The 21,323-nt window shown below is 41.1% G+C and overlaps 2 protein-coding genes and 1 long non-coding RNA gene across 6 annotated transcripts in view; 2 read left to right on the plus strand and 1 right to left on the minus strand.

Moving 5' to 3' along the window:
• Window positions 1-21,323, plus strand: part of LOC108285684 (galectin-10-like) — a 63,169-nt gene that overhangs the window by 13,237 nt on the left and 28,609 nt on the right. The window lies entirely within an intron of this gene.
• The window catches only part of LOC108285687, a 34,905-nt gene continuing 18,742 nt past the window's right edge, over window positions 5,161-21,323 (minus strand). For 2 of the 4 annotated variants that reach the window (XR_005196123.1, XR_001817678.2), the window contains exons 2-3: window positions 17,565-17,661; window positions 5,161-5,871 (exon numbers count right to left, since the gene is read on the minus strand). This is a non-coding gene — a long non-coding RNA (uncharacterized LOC108285687). The remainder of the gene's footprint in view (window positions 5,872-17,564; window positions 17,662-21,323) is intronic. The other 2 variants (XR_005196122.1, XR_001817679.2) reach the window with 1 other exon arrangement.
• LOC108285686 (galactoside-binding soluble lectin 13-like) overlaps window positions 19,092-21,323 on the plus strand; it is a 3,861-nt gene continuing 1,629 nt past the window's right edge. The window contains 4 exon segments of the mRNA XM_017503010.2: window positions 19,092-19,470; window positions 19,473-19,516; window positions 20,098-20,174; window positions 20,668-20,878. Coding sequence (XP_017358499.1) covers window positions 19,410-19,470; window positions 19,473-19,516; window positions 20,098-20,174; window positions 20,668-20,878 — 393 coding nt within the window. The 5' untranslated portion in view covers window positions 19,092-19,409.

Consider the following 21,323-nt stretch of genomic DNA (forward strand, 5'->3'; position numbering starts at 1 on the left):
AATTCTGGGTAACTCTTCTACAGGAATATTGTACAATGTTGAAAAATTGAGGCAGCACCATGGATGGATGATTGCTCCAATATACAGTGTTTAACAAAATAAATCCACCCCAGTTCCTAAAGTGTAATGTGTAGAGAAACTTAAAACAGCATTGGTTTAAAAAGAAATGAAACCATAGATCTGTATGTGTCCATAGTATAGATTGTCTCTGGAATTTGAGTAGAAAACTAGTATACTGTTGTTCTGGGGAACAGGATTGGGGTTCAAAACTGAGAGGAAGGCTAAATTTTGGACTGATAAAACAACTTTATTCATATGCATATTTTATCTATTTGTCTGAATGCAAATGTAAGTAACAGCATACATGGAAATGGGAACTATGGGTGAAGACAGAGGAGATTCTTCACCTTTGGGAAAATGGCAGGTGAGCCAACCTTGACCCTGGTCAGATTTGGAATAAGAGCTGAGGGTGGCAGCGCAAGCAGAGGGTGCTCTGTAGGAAAAGCCTGGGGCAGGAGCAGTTATGGGAGATGGGTCCTGAGGGACCAGTGGGGCCAGCTAAGGAAGAGCTGCCTCCTGCTCTGGGAGCCCACGGAGGCTGGGTGCTGGGAGCTCCTGCGTTGCTCACCTGGTGCTCATTGTCCAGCACAGAGACGTGCAGGTCAAATGGTTTGCCATCCTCAAAGGGTATATTGTGGCATGTCACCCCAGACCACCAGACCCCATACACATCGCTGTTCACAGCCACCCAATGACCAAAGTTCACTTGGAAATGGAAGGTGGTATCTGACTCCTCATTTGTCCCTGTGTGGAAATCTACTTGCAGCTGTGGGTCCTCACTGAGGGCAAAGCACAGAGTGTGTTGGGCAGGTGTCTCCCTTGTGGGACACACACTGGACACACACAAAAATTTCTTCTCTGCTTTCCCCGGGGCAGACAGAAGCCTTCCTGGTGATACTGCAGACCTCATCCATGGGAGGCTCTTCAGCTCCTCCTGTCCATAAGAGCTCCCTCATCCCAAGGCACTGACCTGGGCTTATGAGTTGTTGATTTCATGAAAATTCAATGCTCCTTGATAAAAAGCCACAGTCCCAATGCCCTGAGTGTCCTCCCCTAGGCCCCATGACTGGCTCACAGTGCAGCCACTGCCGGTTTCATGCCAGGCGCTGCAGGGTCTCCAGGACCTGCACCTGCACCTGCATGGTGCCTCCATCCTGCCAACTAGACATTTCTGCATCACTCACACATGAGGTCAGCCCTTTAGCAAATATTCTCCCTTCCCCTCCACCCCCTGCCACGTACCATGGACTACTCACACGAAAGAGAGTATTGGTGTCACTCTGATTCTCACACAAGAGCCAACAGACAAGGACACAGGCCATGCGTATGGCACCTGCCAGGGCTTTGAGAGTGGGTGAGAGGGGCTGGGCAAGGTGTGGTCTCCCCTCCTGTAACAGTTTCCTATGGTGTAGCAGCTTAGAGGTCAATGGACAGACTTTGAGGCTTCTCCCTTCCCGCTCTAGCACAGTCAGGGCCCTGTTTTCCTGAAGAAAAAGGGGACCCACAGGCAAAAGCAAGCATTCAGGAGCCAGGCTGCCTGGATTCCAGTTCTGATTCTGCCTCTTACCAGCAGTGCCATGTTAGATCCATCACTGAAATCTCCACCTCACAGATTCAAGCGATTCTCCTGCCTCAGACTCTCGAGTAGCTGGGACTACAGGCATGTGCCACCATGTCCCGATAATTTTTTGTATTTTCAGTAGAGACGGGGTTTCACTGTGTTAGCCAGGATGGTCTCGATCTCCTAACCTCGTGATCTGCCTGCCTCGGCCTCCCAAAGTGCTGGGATTACAGGCATGAGCCACTGTGCCCGGCCCCGTTACCCACTTTTTTATGGGGTTGTTTGTTCTTTACTGTAAAGTTATTAAAGTTTTTTTTTAAATAGATGCAAGATATAAGACTTTTTTCAGAAACATAATTTGTAAATATTTTCTCCCGTTCTGTAGGTTGTCTGTTGACTCTATTGAGAATTTCCATTGCTGTGCAGAAGCTCTTTAGTTTAAATAGATCCATTTGTCAATTTTTGCTTTGCTTGTGATTGCTTTTGGTATCTTTGTCATAAAACTTTTCCCCATTTCTACATTCAGAATGGTATTGCCTAGGGAGTCTTCCAGGGTTTTTTTTATAGTCTTGGGTTTTACATTTAAGTCTTTACTCATCTTTAGTTGATTTTTCTATGTAAAGCAAGGAAGGGGTTCAAGTTCAATCAATGCATATGGCTAGCCGGTTAACTCAGAACCATTTCTTGAATAGGAAGTCCTTTCTCCATTGCTTGTTTGGTCATCTTTGTCAAAGATCAGATGGTTGTAGGTGTGTGACCTTATTTCTGGGCTATTAAGTCCCATTGGTCTATATGTCTGTTTTTGTACCAGTACTATACTGTTTCGTTACTGTGGCCCTGTAGTACAGTTTGAAGTTGGATAATGTGATGTTTCCAGCTTTGTAGTTTTTGCTTAGAATTGTCATGGTTATTCAACTTAGTCTTGGTTCCATGTGCATTTGAAAATAGTTTTCTTCTAATTCTGTGAAGGATGTCATTGGTAATTCAATAGGAATAGCATTGAATCTGTACATTTCTTTGGGCGGTATGACTGTTTTAATAAGTCTTGCTATCCATGAGCATGGGCTTTTTCCATCTGTTTGGGTCATCTCTGGTTTTTTAAGCAGTGTTTTGTAATTCTCATTGTAACAATCTTCCACCTCCTGGTTAGCTGTATTCCTAGGTATTTTATTCTTTTTTATGGCAATTGTGAATGGAATTGCATTCCTGATTATGCCCTATGCTTTACTGTTGTTGGCATACAGGAGTTCTAGTGATTTCTGCACACTGATTTTACAAGCCGCAACTTTGTTATAGTTGTTTACCAGCTTAAGGATCATTTCGGCAGAGACTATGAGGTTCTCTAGATGTAGAATCATGTCTTCAAACAGGCATGGTTTGACCTGTCTTTCTATTTCAATGCCCTTTCTTTCTTTCTCTTGCCTGACTGCTCTGGCCAGGACTTCCAATAATACTATGTTGCATATGAGAGGGTGTAAGAGAAGGCACTGCAGAAAGTGTGGTTTGAAAATTCAAATTCAATTCATGCTCCATTCATCATAGTTTAAGATACAAAACAAAACAAAACATTTCTCTCTTAATTCTGGCCCCTCACTTGCAAATAAGGCCCAGACGCACCAGGGCTCAGCACCACGGACAGCAACACAGAAGAGACACACACACACACACACACCCACCCACCACCACCACACACACACACACACACACACACACACACCCCACCCCCCATTATAAAACAGTAGATTTATTCTTTGGGGGTTTTCAACAAAAACTGAAAAGCCCTAAAGACCTTTCAGGAGGCAAGGCTTTAGAATTCAGAAATAACCTACTGTGTTTTGAGCAATGCTGTATTTGCTGGGAGAAGACCGTAAATTTGGGTTAAGGAGCATGAAAAAGATGTTGAGTAGGTCCCCGGGGCAAATCAGAAATCATTTGTTGAACATTGGCTCCTGGACTCTATGTCATATTCTCTTTTTATCTGAGACATCACCCCTGGCCACGATGAGCATAGGGTAGTAGCTGGTATAAAGATGAATGTAACCAGTGCCCTATGTGAACTGAACTGAGCTGGTGAATATCAATAAAGAAAATGCAGTTACTGTGTGTTTGTCTAGCAGGCACAGCACGTAGGACCCTGTAGGTTATTCAGATACAATGGGCATCATCTAGGGACATGTAGATATGAAATCAAACTCAAGTTCTGCTCCGAAAGTCATGGGTTCCAAGATAGTCTTTATCCACTCAGAGTCTCAGATCAGTCTTATTCATTTAGAGCAAGAAGTGCCTAATTCCCCCAAGAAATTATTTCCATGCTGATGATGGGGCCTATAATCCATCATCAAAATAGAGAAGTGACCAAAACTGTGAGAGGGATGATGTAAGGAGGAAAGTGTACCTAACAAGAACCTGAGACTTTCCAGTGAGGGAGGAGGGAATTTCAGTTCATAAAGGAAAGCAACAAGAAAGAGAGGCATGAAGGTGTCATTTACTGTGCATTGACACCTCAAAGTATCTGATGTTAGATTAAAGGAGGGCAAGGAGAGAGGCATACCCACGAGTAAGGCTGGGGTATGCTGTGACAGTGAACATGGGAAGAGAGGATGAGTGATCAAAATGACACCTGAGATGGGCCCTGTAGATAAAGGCTACTATTTGATGAGACCCTCTTAAATCTGCATTGTTTGGCTTTTAGGTAATATGTTGTTTATCTTCAACTAAATGGCTCTCTATTTGTGCTATGAACCAGATGACAACAGTCCTCATAGAGGGAAAAGGGCTGTCATCGTGCCATCTTTGTGGGAGCTCCAAGCAGCTGACAGTAGAAGGTGGAGCCAACTGTTGCGGAGAAACATTTTCAGAGAAGATGAAAATACGGGTCTTGTTGGTTTAAGCAATGATATACACCAGTGATGGCTGCTCACTTTTTGGTTGTTCTTGTTTGTTTGTATTGGTTTGTTTTAATTTTTATTCATATACAAAGAGCTAGCATGGTTTCTTTCACTGGGTGCATGTCTTGCTTATCAATTCATTCATTAAGTCCAAGAACCAACCATGAGACTCATGATTTGAGGGAATTCAAGGCATGAATGGGGAGGTGAGGTAGTGAAGGAGGTAACCTGCCAGCCTCCAGGTGTTCACCCAGTCCTTGTGTTGAGTCAGACATGAGTGAAGCATCCTTCGGGATCCAGCCTAAAAGACCTTCAGAAAACATGGCTCTCACCACCTGATCTACCACTCACACACGAGTCCAGCTAACTGAGAAAGATCAGAATAAATGATTGCTCTAAGCCAACATGTGTTGGGAGGTTTGCTGGGCTGCAATGCCTAGTGAAACTGCAGCAAAGCAGGGTCGGCTCACTGTGTCCATGTGTATGAACTGTGTCCGTCCCAACAATAAACTTCATATTTTCTGATGTAAAACCATGACCATTTTTTTCCAAAGAAAAATCCCAGGATTCTGCCATATACATCGGATAAACCTCACAATTATTTTTAAACATCAACTACTGGGGTTCTTAAGAGAAATCTTTGGACTCCTGTGATTCTCTAACTATTGCTTTAATTGAAATTTTCATGTGGGAAGTGTGTCTTTTTCCAAAGTTCCTGCATGGCAGCCTGTACAGAGCCAGGCATCATTACATACAATAAATATCCTGAGAACAATGGAAAGAATAAGGAAATTCCACCAGATTGTCCTCAAGTTACAAAATTTCTCCCCAAAGCCACGAGGTATACCTGTGTGGCTGTAAACAGCTATCTAAGATTTCAGTGCAGTGAGTCATATGAGATTGGGTAAGGATTTTGTCTCAGAGTCTCTGATGTCAACAATATGCTATAGAAGGACGCTGTACCTAATGTCTTCTCAAACATTCCAGGGACCTTATAACCCACTCCTGGAGTCCCAAGAAGGTTTATTCTCCTTGATTTCTGGACGCCTCCCATCAAGTTCCTTGGGCCTTCATGGGGATGACCACTTCCTCTTTCCCTCTTAAGGAAAGAGCCAAATCCTGGGAAGTTGGTGATTTTTTAAATGACCAAGTGTAGGGAAAAGGGTGAGGAGAGATCATGCTGTTAGGAGGCTCTGGGGATCCTACAGAGGAATTTCTCAACAATGAGAAGTACAGTCATCTCCCTCAATTGCAGACAGACATTGAGATCAGAGAGACATCTCTTTACACTTGAACCATCTTCACAGAACATGGTGGGAGTGGATGGGCAAAGCTGTAACAGTGTTGGCCATTTATTATTACCTACAAGAGGAAAAATGCATCAGAAAGACAGTATGCCACCAAACAAGCTTTTGGCCTCCTCTTCACTCTGTCCTGGTACCTACAACATCCCATGAGAAAACTGAACCCAGGACACACACTTTTGTTTATAGATGACGTTTTGTGCCTATTTGAGACAGCTTTTCACTTTATTTCTAATGTTTCATCTCATTCTCCAGCAAGATTCTACCAAGCTGTGTATGTTTGCTCAGCCTCCCCACTAGCCTGTAAAATCCCCTATAAACTTGAATCCCTCCATCTTGTACGGGAGTTCACACAGAGTTAACGTGAGACCAAACCTTGAATGCTTTCAGTTTCATGAACTATGACTGCCATTCACTGCTGATGGCCCAGTTTCTCTTTGGAGTTGCCTAGATCTGAGCTGATGGTGGCCAACAATAAAACTCAAGTGTTTGTGTTGGTTCCTGGTCTTTGCTATGGTAACCAGTGCCACAATGAACATATATGTACATGTGTCTTTATAACAGAACGATTTATAATCCTTTCGGTATATACCCAGTAATGGGATTGTGGGGTCAAACGGAATTTCTATTTCTGGATCCTTGAGGAATCACCCAAATGCCCATCAATGATAGACTGGACAATGAAAATGTGGCATGTATACACCATGGAATACTACACAGCCATAGAAAAGGATGAGTTCATGTTCTTTGTAGGGACATGGATGAATCTGGAGACCATCATTCTCAGCAAATTGACACAAGAACAGAAAACCAAATACCACATGTTCTTGCTCATGGGTGGGTGTTGAACAATGAGAACACATGAGAACAGGGAGGGGAGCATCACACACTGGGGTCTGTTGGGGGGCTAAGGGAGGGACAGTGAGGGGTGGGGAGGTTGGGGAGGGATAACATGGGGAGAAATGCCAGATATAGGTGATGGGGGGATGGAGGCAGCAGATCACCTTGCCATGTATGTACCTATGCAACAATCCTGCATGATCTGCACATGTACCCTAGAACCTAAAGTACAATAATAATAAAAAACCTTAAGTGTTGTTGCAGAGATAGAATAGGACAAGTGTTGCAAAAACATAGGATATCATTTTGAAGAGCTTCTAAGCATAGGAAAAGATTCTTCACTTGATCTGAATAAAATGTGAATGTTTTGGCCTACCAATTAGAAAGGGCCACAACATTTGGATGTATTCTTCATTACTGGGCTATACTAGTAACCTTCTAGATGTCAATTTGTTAAATTTAAAATGCACGCATTTTTGAACCAGTTATTTTTTGTGATTTTTTAAAATTATACTTTAAGTTCTGGGGTACATGGGCAGAACGTGTAGGTTTGTTACCTAGTAATACAAGTGCCATGGTGGTTTGCTGGATCCATTACCCCCTCACCTACATTAGGTATTTCTCCTAATGCTATCTCTCCCCTAGCACCCCACCCACCTGACAGGTCCCAGTGTGTGATGTTTCCCTCCCTGTGTCCATGTGTTCTCATTGTTCAACTCCCACTTATGAGTGAGAACATGTGGTGTTTGGTTTTCTGTTCTTGTGTTAGTTTGCTGAGAATGATGGTTTCCAGATTCATCCATGTCCCTGCAAAGGATACAAACTCATCATTTTTTATGGCTGCATAGTATCTCATAGCATATATGTGCCACAGTTTCCCTGTCCAGTCTATTATTGATGGACATTTGGGTTGGTTCCAAGTCTTTGCTATTGTGAACAGTGCCGCAATAAACATATGTGTGCTTGTGTCTTTATAACAGAACAATTTATAATCTTTTGGGTTATATACCCAGTAATGGGATTGCTGGGTCAAATGGTATTTCTATTTCTAGATCCTTGAGGAATCACCACACTGTTTTCCACAATGGTTGAACTAATTTACACTCCCAGCAGTGTAAAAGTGTTCCTATTTCTCCACATTCTCTGCAGCATCCACTGTTTCCTGATTTTTTAATGATCACCATTCTAACTGGCATGAGATGATATCTCATTGTGGTTTTAATTTGCATTTCTCTAATGACCAGTCATGACAAGCCTTTTTTGGTATGTTTGTTGGCTGCATATGTCTCCTTTTGAGAAGTGTCTATTTTTCACCTACTTTTTGATGTTTTTTTTTTCTTGTAAATTTGTTTATGTTATTTGTAGATTCTGGATATTAGCCGTTTGTCAGATGGATAGATTGCAAAAGTTTTCTGACACTCTAAGTTGCCTGTTCACTCTGATGATAGTTTCTTTTGCTGTGCAGAAGCTCTTTAGTTTAATCAGATCCCATTTGTCTATTTTGGCTTCCGTTGCCATTGCTTTTGGTATTTTAGTCATGAAGTCCTTGCCCATGCCTATGTCCTGAATGGTATTGGCTAGGTTTTCTTCTAGGGTTTTTATGGTTTTAGGTCTTATGTTTAAATCTTTAATCCATCTTGAGTTAATTTTTGTATAAAGTGTAAGGAAGGGATCCAGTTTCAGTTTTTTGCATATGGCTAGCCAGTTTTCCCATTTATTAAATAGGGAATCCTTTCCCCATTGTTTGTTTTTGCTAGGTTTTTCAAAGATCAGATGGTTCTAGGTATGTGGCCTCTGCGGCCTCTGTTCTGTTTCACTGGTCTATATCTGTTTTGGTACCAGTACCATGCTGTTTTTATTACTGTAGACTTGTAGTACAGTTTGAAGTCCGAAAGCGTGATGTCTCTAAGCTTTTTTTTTTTTTTTTTACTTAGGATTGTCTTGGCTATTCAGGCTCCTTTTTGGATCCATATGAAAATGAAGGTATTTTTTCCAGTTCTGTGAAGAAAGTCAGTGGTAGCTTTATGGGGATAGCATTGAATATACAAATTACTTTGGGCAGTATGGCAATTTTTACGACATTGATTTTTTCCTAACCATGAGCATGGAATGTTTTTCCATTTATTCGTGTCCTCTTTTACTTCCCTGAACAGTGGTTTGTAGCTCTCCTTGAAGAGGTCCTTCACATGTCTTGTAAGTGTATTCCTGGGTATTTTATTCTCTTTGTAGCAATTGTGAATGGGAGCTCACTCATGATTTGGCTCCCTGTTTGTCCATTATTGGTGTATAGGAATGCTTGTGATTTTGCATATTGATTTTGTATCCTGAGACTTTGCTGAAGTTGCTTACCAGCTTAAGGAGACTTTGGGCTGAGACGATGGGGTCTTCTAAATATACAGTCATGTCATCTGCAAATAGAGACGATTTGACTTCCTCTTTTCCTAATTTAATACCCTTTCTTTCTTTTTCTTGCCTGATTGCCCTGACCAGAACTTCCATTGCTATGTTGAATAGGAGTGGTGAGAGAGGGCATTCTTGTCTTGTGCCAGTTTTCAAAGGGAATGCTTCCAGTTTTTGCCCATTCAATATGATATTGGCGGTTGGATTGTCATAAATACCTCTTAATATTTTGAGATAAGTTCCATCAATACCTAGTTTATTGAGAGTTTTTAGCATAAAAACCTGTTGATTTTTGCCAAAGACCTTCTCTGCATCTATTGAAATAATCATGTGGTTTTTGTCTTTGGTTCTATTTATGTGATAAATTACATTTATTGATTTGCATATGTTCAACCAGCCTTGCATCCCAGGGATGAAGTGGACTTGATCGTGATGGATAAGATTTTTTGATAAGCTGTTGGATTTGGCTTGCCAGTATTTTATTGAGGATTTTCACATCAGTGTTCACCAGGCATATTGGCCTGACATTTTCTTTTTCAGTTGTGTCTCTGCTGGGTTTTGTTATCAGGATGATGTTGGCCTTATAAAATGAGTTAGGGAGGATTCTTTCTTTTTCTATTGTTTGGAATAGTTTCAGAAGGAATGGTACCAGCTCCTCTTTGTACCTCTGGTAGAATCTGGTTGTGAACCCATCTGGTCCTGGACTATTTTTGGTTGGTAGGCTATAAAATGCTGCCTATATTTCAGAACTTGTTATTGGTCTAGTTAGGGATTCAACTTCTTCCTGGTTTACTCTTGGAAATGTGTAAGTGTCCAAGATTTTATCCATATCTTCTATATTTTCTGGTTTATTTGCATGGAGTTGTTTGTAGTAATCTCTGATGGTAGTTTGTATTTCTGTGGAATTGGTGGTAATATCCCTTTTATCATTTTTATTGCATCTATTTGATTCTTCTCTCTTTTCTTCTTTATTAGTCTGGCTAGTGGTTTATCTATTTTGTTGAGCTTTTCAAAAAACCAGCTCCTGGATTCATTGATTTTTTGAAGGGTTTTTTGTGTCTCTATCTCCTTCAGTTCTGCTCTGGTCTTAGTTATTTCTTGTCTTCTGCTAGTTTGAACATCTTTATTTCTGCCTCCATTTCATTACTTATCCAATAGTCATTCGGGAGCAGGTTGTTCAGTTTCCATGTAGCTGTGTGGTTTTGAGTGAGTTTCTTAATCCTGAGTTCTAATTTAATTGCACTGTGGTCTGAGAGGCCATTTGTTATAATTTCCATTCTTTTGTATTTGTTGAGGAGTGATTTACTTCCAATTATGTGGTCGATTTTAGAATAAGTGCAATTTGGTGTTGAGAAGACCATATATTCTCCTGATTTGGGGTGGAGAGTTCTGTAAATGTCTATTGGGGCCACTTGGTCCAGAGCTGAGTTCAAGTCCTGGATATCCTTGTTAATTTTCTGTCCTGGTGATCTGTCTAATATTGGCAGTGGAGTGTTAAAGTCTCCGAATATTATTGTGTGGGAGTCTAAGTCTTTTTGTAGGTCTCTAAGAACTCACTTTACGAATCTAGGTGCTCTTGCATTGGGTGCATATATATTTAGGATAGTTAGCTCTTATTGTTGCATTGATCCCTTTACTGTTATGTAATGCCCTTCTTTGTCTCTTTTGATCTTTGTTGGCTTAAAGCCAGTTTTATCAGAAACTAGGATTGTAATGCTTGATTTTTTTTGCTCTCCATTTTCTTGGTAAATCTTCCTCCATCCCTTTATTTTGAGCCTATATGTGTCTTTGCATGTGAGATGGGTCTCCTGAATACAGCATATCAATGGGTCTTCACTCTTTATCTAGTTTTCCAGTCTGTGTCTCTTAATTGGGGCATTTAACCCATTTACATTTAAGGTTAATATTGTTATGTGTGAATTTGATCCTGCCATTATGATGCTAGTTGGTTATTTTGGCCTTTAGTTGATGCACTTTCTTCATAGTGTCAATGGTCTTTATAATTCAGTGTGTTTTTTTTAGTGGCTGGTACCCCTGTTTCTTTACATTGGTGATGGAAGGCCCATTCCTCAAAGTAATAAAAGCCATATGTGTCAGATCCACACCTAGTGTCATCCTGAATGGGGAAAACCTGAAAGCCTTTTCTCTAAGATCTGAAACCCAATAAGGATGGCCATTTTCACACTGTTATTCCACATAGTACCAGAAGTCCTAGCTAGAGCAATTAGACAAGAAAACAAACAAACAAAAAAACAAAACAAAGGGTATCCCAATTGGAAAAGAAGAAGATAACATAATCTTATATTTGGAAAAACATAAAGACTCTACAAAAAAACATTAGAACCGATAAAACAAATTCAGTAAGATGCCTATGTCCTTAATGGTATTGCTTAGGTTTTCTTCTAGGGTTTTTATGGTTTTAGGTCTTACATTTATGTCTTTAACCCGTCTTGAGTTAATTTTTGTGTAAGGTGTAAGGAAAGGGTCCAGTTTCATTTTTCTGCATATGGCTAGCCAGTTTTCCCAACACCATTTATTAAATAGGGAATCCTTTCCCCGTTGCTTGTTTTTGTCAGGTTTTTCAAAGATCAGATGGTGGTAGATGTGTGGTGTTATTTCTGAGGCCTCTATTCTGTTCCATTGGTCTATGTATCTGTTTTAGTACCAGTATCAGGCTGTTTTGGGTACTGTAGCCTTGTAATATAGTTTGAAGTCAGGTGGCATGATGCCTCCAGCTTTGTTTTTCTGCTTATGATTGTCTTGGCTATGTGGGCTCTTTTTTGTTTGTTTGTTTGCTCCATATAAAAATTAAAGTAGTTTTTCCTAATTCTGTGAAGAAAGTCAATGGTAGCTTGATGGGGATAGCATTGAATCTATAAATTACTTTGGGCAATATGGCCATTTTCACAATATTGCTTCTTTCTATCCACGAGAATGGAACGTTTTTTCATTTGTTTGTGTCCTCTTTTACTTCCTTGAGTGGTGATTTGTAGTTTTCCTTGAAGAGGTTCTTCACATTCCTAAAGTATCTAGGAATAAGTTGTATTCCTAGATACTTTATTCTCTTTGTAGGAATTGTGAATGGGACTTCAACTCATGATTTGGCTCTCTGTCTATTATTGTTGTATATAAATGCTTGTAATTTTTGTATCCTGAGACTTTGCTGAAGTTACTTATCACCTTAAGAATATTTTGGGCTGAGATGATGGGGTCTTCTAAATACACCATCATGTCTCTAATTTGACTTTCTCTCTTCCTGTTTGAATACCCTTTATTTCTTTTCTTGTATGATTGCTATGGCCAGAACTTTCAATACTATGTTGAATAGGCATGGTGAGAGAGGGCATTCTTATCTTGTGCTGGTTTTCAAAGGGAATGCTGCCGCTTTTGCCCATTTAATATGATATTGGCTGCAGGTTTATCATAAATACCTCTTGTTATTTTGAGATAAGTTTCATCAATATCTGGTTTATTGAGAGAGTTTTTAGCATGAAGTGGTGTTGAATTTCATCAAAGGCCTTTTCTGCATCTGTTGAGATAATCATGTGATTTTTGTCATTGCTTCTGCCTATGTGATGGGTTACATTTATTAATTTGTGTACATTGAACCAGCCTTCCATAACAGGTATGATGCCAACCTGATTGTGGTGGATAAACTTTTTGATGTATTGCTGGATTTGGTTTGCCAGTATTTTATTAAGGATTTTTGCATCAATGTTCATCAGAGATACTGGCCTAAAATTTTCTCTTTTTGTGGTGTCTCTGCCAGGTTTTGGTATCAGGATGATGCTGGCCTCATAAAATGAGTTAGGGAGGAGTCTCTCTTTTCCTATTGTTTGGAATAGTTTCAGAAGGAATGGTACCATCTCCTTTTTGTACCTCTGGTGGAGTTCATCTGTGAATCTGTCTGGTCCTGTGCTTTTTTTTTTGGTTGGCAGGCTATTAATTACTGCCTCAATTTCAGAACTTGTTATTTGTCTATTCAGGGTTTTGACTTTTTCCTGGTTTAGTCTTGAAAGGGTGTATATATCCAGGAATTTATTTATTTATCTAGATTTTCTAGTTTGTTTGTGTAGAGGTGTTTATAGTATTATTTGATGGTAGTTTGTACTTCTGTGAGATCAGTGGTGATATTCCCTTCATCATTTTTTATTGCATCTATTTGAGTCTTCTCTGTTTTATTCTTGATTAGTTTGGCTAGCAGTCTATCTATTTTGTTAATTTTTTCAAATCACCCACTCCTGGGTTAACTGAGTTTTTGAAGGGTTTTTTGTGTATCTATTTCTTTCAGTTCTGCTCTGATCTTAGTTATTTCTCATGTTCTGTTAGCTTTTGAATGTTTGCTCTTGCTTCTCTAGTTCTTTTAATTGTGATGTTAAGTTGTTGATTTTAGATCTTTCCTGCTTTCTCTTTTTGAAATGAAGAAAAAAAATGTTTAGAGCAGTCAGAAAGAAAGGTTGGGTTATCTACAAAGTGAAGCCCATTAGGCTTGCAGCAGATCTCTTTGGAGAAACCCTACACGCCAGAAGAGAGTGGGGGCCAATATTCAACATTCTTAAAGAAAAATATCTTCAATCCAGAATTTTATATCCAGCCAAACTAAGCTTCATAAACAAATGAGAGATAAAATTTTTTACAGACAAACAAATGCTGAGAGATTTTGTCACCACCAGGCCTGCCTTACAAGAGCTCCTGAAGGAAGCACTAAGTATGGCAAGGAACAACTGGTACCAGCCACTGCAAAAACATACTAAATTGAAAACACCATTGACACTATAAAGAAACTGCATCAACTAACGTACAAAATAATCAGCTAGCATCATAATGACATAATGTACATAATAATCAGCTAGGATGAAATTCACACATAACAATATTAACCTTAAATGTAAATGGGCTAAATGCCCCAATTAAGAGACACAGACTGGCAAACTGGATAAAGAGTCAAGACTCAGCCGGGCACGGTGGCTCACACCTGTAATCCAAGCACTTTGGAGGCCAAGGCGGGCGGATTACCTGAGGTCGGGAGTTCAAGATCAGCCTGACCAACATGGTGAAACACCATCTTAAAAAAAAAAAAAAAGAGTCAAGACTCATTGGTGTGCTGTATTCAGGAGACCCATCTCACATGCAAAGACACATATAGGCCCAAAATAAAGGGATGGAGGAAGATTTACCAAGAAAATGGAAAGAAAAAAAAAATCAGGGGTTGCAATCCTAGTCTTTGATAAAACAGACTTTAAGCCAACAAAGATCAAAGGAGACAAAGAAGGGCATTACATAATGGTAAAGGGATCAATGCAACAAGAAGAGCTAACTATCCTAAATGTATATGCACCCAATGCAGGAACACCCAGATTTATAAAACTAGTTCTTAGAGACCAACAAAGAGACTTAGACTCCTACACAATAACAGTGGGAGACTTTAACACCCCACTGTCAATATTAAACAGAACCAAGACAGAAAATTAACAAGGATATCCAGGACTTGAACTCAGCTCTGGAACAAGTGGACCTAATAGATATGTACAGAACTCTCCACCCCAAATCAACAGAATGTACATTCTTCTCAGCACCACATAGCATGTATTCTAAAACTGGCCATATAATTGGACATAAAACACTCCTCAGCAAATGCAAAAGAATGAAAATCATAACAGTCTCTCAGACCACAGTGCAATCAAATTGGAACTCAGGATTTAAAAAATCACTCAAAACCACACAGCTACACGGAAACTGAACAATCTGCTTCTGAATGACTACTAGGTAAATAATAAAATGAATGTAGAAATAAATGTATTGCTTCTTTAATCTAATCTAACATTCAGTTACCTTAATGTGTCAATGCACAGTGAATTATACTCTTCGTGCCTTTTCTTCCTTGGTTTTTCCAATATGGACTGAAATTTCCTGTCCTCTCATTGGAAACTTTCAAGGTTCTGATTAGGCACACTCTCCTCATTACACCATACCTGTAATAGTCTGGTCAGTTCTCTATTTTCAAAATGAATTATAGGCCCCATCACCAGCATGGAATTCATTTCTTGGAGAATTAGGCAATTTTTGCTCTGAGTCAATGGAGACTATCCTGGAACCCATGATTTCCTGTGGAGAACATGTCTGATTTCATGTCTGCTTGCTCCTGGATGACACTCATTTTATTTGAATAAGGTACAGAGTCCTACATGCTGGCCTTGCAACACACACAGTGACTCCCTTTCTTGACTGATATTCACCAGCTCATTTCAGTTCACATGGGCCATTTGTTACACTCATTTTCATCTCAGATGCTACCCTTTACTCATGGAGGCCAGGATGACATCTTAGATACAAAGAGATGACAAAGAGTTTAGGAGCCAATGTTCAACAGAGAATTTTTGAATTGCCTCTTGGGACCTACTCAAAATCATTTTCATGCTCCTCAAGCCAATTCCCAACCTTCTCCCAGAAAATACAGCATTGCTCAAAACACAGAAGTCATTCCTGGACTCTAAGGCCTTTATTCTCATAGGTCTTTAGGCTTTTCAGTTTTTGTTGAAGTCTCCCACAAAATAAATTTACTCTGTGATAATATTGTCCATAATGCCCAAGTCCCTCAAAGATGTCTCCCCCATGGAATTGTCCATAGTGCTGAGCATTAGTGCGTTTAGCCCTGTACTGGAAAGTGTGGGGTCAATATGACGAAATAAGAGAGGAATTTTGTTCTGTTCTGTTTTGTATTTGACAGATCATGGTCAAAATCTCCACGAATAATAAAGCAGAAATTCAACTTGGATTTTTTAAACCACAATTTCTGCAGTGTCCTCTCTCACCACTTCTATTCAACGTAGTACTAGAAGTCCTGACTAAACTAATCATGCAAGAGAAAGGAAGAAAGGGCATCTAAATAGAAAGAGAGGTCAAACTATCCCTGTATGCAAAAAATCACTAGAACTCCTATATGCCAACAACAGCAAAGTATAAAGTCAAATCAGGAATCCAATTCTATTCACAACTGTCACAAAAGGAATAAACTACCTAAAATTACAGCTAACCAGGGAGGTGAAAGATTGCTATAATGAGAATTACAAAACACTGCTCAAAGAAACCAGAGATGACACAAAGAAATGGAAAAATATTCCATGCTCATGGATAAGAAAAATCAATATTATTAAAACAGTCATACTGTCCAAAGACATTTACAGATGCAACGCTGTTCCTAGCAAACTATGAATGACATTCTTCACAGAATTAGAAGAAAAACTATTTTAAAATTTGCATGGAATCAAAAGAGAGCCAAATAACTGAGGCAATTCTATGCAAAAAGAACAAAGCTAGAAGCATCACATTACAAGGCTACAGTAACCAAAACAACATAGTTTTGCTATGAAAACAGATGCATGGACCAATGGAACAGAATGGAGAGCTCAGGAGTAAGGCCACACCTCTACAACCATTTGATATTCGACAAAGCTGACCAAACAAGCAATGGAAAAAATGACTTTCTTTCTTTTTTCTTTTTTTTAAGATGGGGTTTCACCATGTTGGTCAGGCTGGTCTTGAACTCCCCACCTCAGGTGATCCACCCACCTTGGCCTCCCAGAGTGCTGGGATTACAGGCGTGAGCCACCGTGCCTGGCCGAAAAAATGATTTTCTATTGAAGAAATGGTACTGGGTGAATTGGCTAGCCATATGCAGAATATTGAAACTGGACCCCTTCTCTACACCATATAGAACAATCAACTCAAGGTAGATTAAAGACTTAAATGTAAAACCCATAACTATAAACACCCTGGAAGACAACCTAGGCAGCACCATGCAGGATATAGGCATGAGGAAAGATTTCATGATAAAGATGTAAAAGGCAATCACAAAAAAAGCAAAAATTGACAAACAGAATCTAATTAAACTAAAGAGGTTCTGCATAGCAAAGAAAACTATCAATAAACAGACAGCCTACAGAATGGGAGAAAATATTTTCCAACTACGTGTCTGAAGAAGGTCTAATAGCCGAGCATCTATAAGGAACTTCAACAACTTTACACGAAAGAAACAAACCCATAAAAAAGTTGGCAAAGGGCTCGGCACAGTGGCTCACATCTGTAATTCCAGGACTTCGGGCAGCCAATGCTGGTGGATCGCTTGAACACAGGAATCTGTGAACAGGCTTGGTAACATGGCAAAAACCCATCTCTACTAAAAATAGAAAAAAATTAGTCTGGCATGGTGACATCTGCCTGTAGTTCCAGCTACTTAGGAAACTGAGCTGGAAGGATCACCTGAGCCCAGGAGCCAGAGGTTACAGTGAGCTGTGCTGGTGCCACACCACTCCAGCCTGAGTGTCAGGGTGAACATATAATAAAAGTTAAAAAAAAAAAAAAAATCAAAGAAGAAACAACAATCTCACCTTTCTCCCGGAATCTTCAGGAGAAACAGTGTCTCTTAAACTTTGACTTAAATGGACACCAAGAGAAATGAGAGAGTGTAACTAGAGCTTAGGTGTGTGACAGTCAGATGAGAGTGGCCCTCACCTGGCAGAGCCAAGCGGCCTAGTGTGGGGCAGGTTCATGCAGGAACTTTCTCTACTTCTCTGCCCAGATTCTCCTGGGGATCAATGTCAGTGTTCTCCTAGAAAGTTTAAAGGCAAAGAGAAGAATTACCTTTTAGGGTTAATGTCTTTCCCCTAAATATCCAACTTTTTTTTTTTTGCCATTGTACAAATTGGAAAAATGTACACCTTCTGGGTAGATTCTTCATAGTAGAGAAAAGGCTTGAGAGGCATAAAGGCTGGGCTTTACTATCACTCCCTCACTCCATCATCCTTAACTATGCATTTCCCTGGTAACCCAATCCACAGCCTGGTACCTCCCACTGTCATTTCTGCTGCATTACAGACACAGACCTGCAAATAGCTATGGTTGCTGGGAGGAGCATGGAATCTGGAATGAAGCCAGAGGGAAAGGCTGAAAGGGATCATTTAAATGCTGCAAGTCCAAGGTTTACTCAGAACACGGGACAGAAGACTGGACACAATTCTGAAGATCACCCAGAAAGAGAGACCAATGTCATCTCTACCTGTGAGTTGAAAAGGCACAGCCTTCAATAATCTCAAGTCACACAAACCAAGAAAGAAATGGAAAATTGTATGGGATGAAAATATGAGCATTTCTACTGTGCATGCTTTACTGAGAGTTGTGGGTGTGTGGAAAAGAAATCCTGAGGCTGTGGTATCTGGGATGCTTGTAGGGTGTGGGGTGTGGACTCTGGGGATTCTGGACCAGTGTAACCCTCTGTGAGCATGTGGTGGTGTCTGATGAGAATGAGATCTGCTGAGATGATGTGACTTTAGATGGAAGGTGGATGCCCCACCAGGACGAGCAGATGTGTGAGTGAAAGGGAGTGAGTGTGCTTTGTCTTCCTGTCCGTTATGTGAGTGTGTGTGTGAGCACAGCCAGACCAGTGAATGAGCATTTTTATGTGCACAGTGAGCAGGTGTGTGTGCTAGAATTTGACTGTGTATTGAAGCGGGAACATGCATCTGGCTTTCTGTGCATGTGAAACTTCCTCCCCACACAGCAACACCTTTGATGAAGAATCTGTGTGTCTTTTTATGAGTGTCAATGTGGATCCCAGGTGGCTTAACTGGTGGGGCTCTTGGGGATTATGAGTTATCAAGGACTCAGATCACTTATGAGAGCAAAATGTATGATCAGTAGATGTCTTTTCCCAATAAGAGTAGGGAAGATGAATGCAGAATATGGGGGCGATGGTTCCTGAGGTGGGGTCTGCACAAAGTGACCACTGGTTCTTGCTTCCAACTCAGCCTCCCTGTCCTGAGCCTATCCTGTTCTTCCCATTGTGGGACAGGAGGATGTGCAGATGATGGTTTGCTAGGGAAGGACAGCAGGGGCAGTGGTTTCAGACACCGAGTCATGCAAAATATCCACTGTAAGTTGTGTCTGAACTGAGACTAAACTTGTTTCTCCACCCATGAAGGAACAAATTTAGTCTCAGTTCAGACAGAGCTTACAGTGGATATCAGTCAACAAAGCAGCTGGGTTCACAGGCTCATGGCTTTAATTCCACCAATTTGGGAGGCAAAGATAAGAGAATAACTTGAGGCCATAAGTTTAAGACCGTTTCTTTAAAAAACTTTAAATATCAGACTGGCAGAGTGACAGGCACTTTTCATCCCAATTACTCAAGGGGGAGCAGGTGTGTGAGGATCACTGCAGCCCAGGAATTCGAGGTTTCAGTGAGCTATGATTGTACCACTGCACATCAGCTTGGGCAAAAGAGCAAGACCCTATCTCAAAAATACAGAAAAATCGTCAATCACTTGTAGTCATTGCAGGAATCAATAATTTCCTCCAGTTATGTCCCTGATCCACAGGCTTCATTTGTGCGAGTACTGGGGCTATGCTCTCAGCAATGTGGCCCCTTCTGGGAAGGACGTCCATTGCCCTTGATGATTGTGATGCATGTGCATCCCACACATAGGGATTTCCTATTTTTTTAAAAAAATAATTTCCCTATCTGTTTAAGCAAATGTTGTTTCTCACTGGAGTGAATTTTTAAACTCTTAGATTATCAAGTCTTGTTTTTATTTTCAGAGGTGAAAATGAAGGCAGGTCAGTGTTTCAGGAGGACTTCCTTGTTCTGTTAGTTCACCCCTAACAGGACCTATACATTCCAAGGATTAGGGTAAAAGTTTTACATATATTAACTCCTCTATTATGGAGAACATCCTAAAACATAGGAATTCCTGATAATCCTCCTTGTCCTAGGGAAACTGAGGCAGGGAGAGTTCAAGTAATGGATCTAAGATTGCACTGCTTGTAAAAGGCGGAATGAGGACCAGAATCCAGGCATCCTGAACCCTTGCTCTTACCCATGGGTCCACCATATCTTCAGGAATATGGGCCCCTGACTGTGGAAGGGTGAAAGAGGGAGGCCTTGGAGTCTGCCCTTTGATCTCTAAACTCCTGCACCATGGGAATCTGTTACAGGAGGGGAGGCTGCACCTGACCCTGCACCTCTCACTCACCCTCAATACCCTGGCAGGTGCCATACAAACTGCCTGTGTCCTTGTCTATTGGTTCCTGTGTGATTATCAAAGGAACACCGATCCTCTCTTTTATGTGAGTACTCTATGGTCCAATGGAGGGGGTGGAGAAGGGATAATATTTGCTAAGGGCTTGATGTTATGTGTGAGTGATGTGGAAATGTCTAGCTGGCAGGATGGAGGCTTCATGCAGGTGCAGGTCCTGGAGACCCTCCAGCACCTGGCATGAGACCTGCAGCAACTGCATGTGGGCCAGCCACGGGGCCTAGGGGAGGAGAACATTCAGTGGGTTGGAGTTGGAGCTCTTCATCAAGGGGCATTGAATTTTCAGGGAATGAACAAGTCAGGCTCGGGTCAGTGACTGGCTCAGTTTTCATCTGGGGATGAGGAGCACAGCATCTCCCTGCCGGGGGCATGAGGAGCTGAAGCATCCCCACAGGGACCAGGCCTGCAGTATCATCAGGGAGACTTTTGCCCTGGGTAAAGGGGGGAAGGGATTTGTGTGTGTGTTGAATGTGTGTTTGCGCAAGGGAGGGACCTGCCCAACCTGCTGTGTGCTTTGCCCTCAGCAATGACCCACAGCTGCAGGTGGATTTCCACACTGGAATGGATGAGGACTCAGAAATTGCCTTCCATTTCCGAGTGCACTTTGGCCATCGCATGGTCATGAACAGTCGTGAGTTTGGGATATGGAAGTTGGAAGAGAAATCATACTTCGTGCCCTTTGAGGATGGCGAACCATTTGAGCTGCGCATCTACGTGCGTCACAGTGAGTACGAGGTGAGCACCCCAGGAGCTCCCAGAACCCAGGCTCTGTGGGCCCCCAGAGCAGGAGGCAGCTCTCACTGACCTGGCCTCACCAGCCCCTCAGGGCCCATCTTTCATAACTACTCCTGCCCCAGGTTTTCATCACAGAGCGCCCTCTGCTTGCACTGCCATCCTCAGCTCTTTCCCAAATGTGACCAAGGTCAAGGTCAGCTCACCTTCCATTTCCCCCAAAGTAGAGGTTTTCCTCTGTTTTTTCACATAGTGTTCATTTCTACTTATGCCATTATTTAAATTTTCATTTAGCTCAGTGAATACAATACACTTAAGAAAAAAGTAGTTTTAATCAGTCAAAAATTAAGTCTTCATCTCACTTCTGGGCCCCAATTCTACTCATTAGAACAACATTACCAGAGCTCTGCTCTCCTTCAGAGAGACTTTTTTTTTTTTTTTTTTTTTT

The sequence above is a fragment of the Cebus imitator genome, unplaced genomic scaffold (genome assembly GCF_001604975.1).
Source record: "Cebus imitator isolate Cc_AM_T3 unplaced genomic scaffold, Cebus_imitator-1.0 Scaffold306, whole genome shotgun sequence".
NCBI classification, from domain to species: Eukaryota; Metazoa; Chordata; class Mammalia; order Primates; family Cebidae; genus Cebus; species Cebus imitator.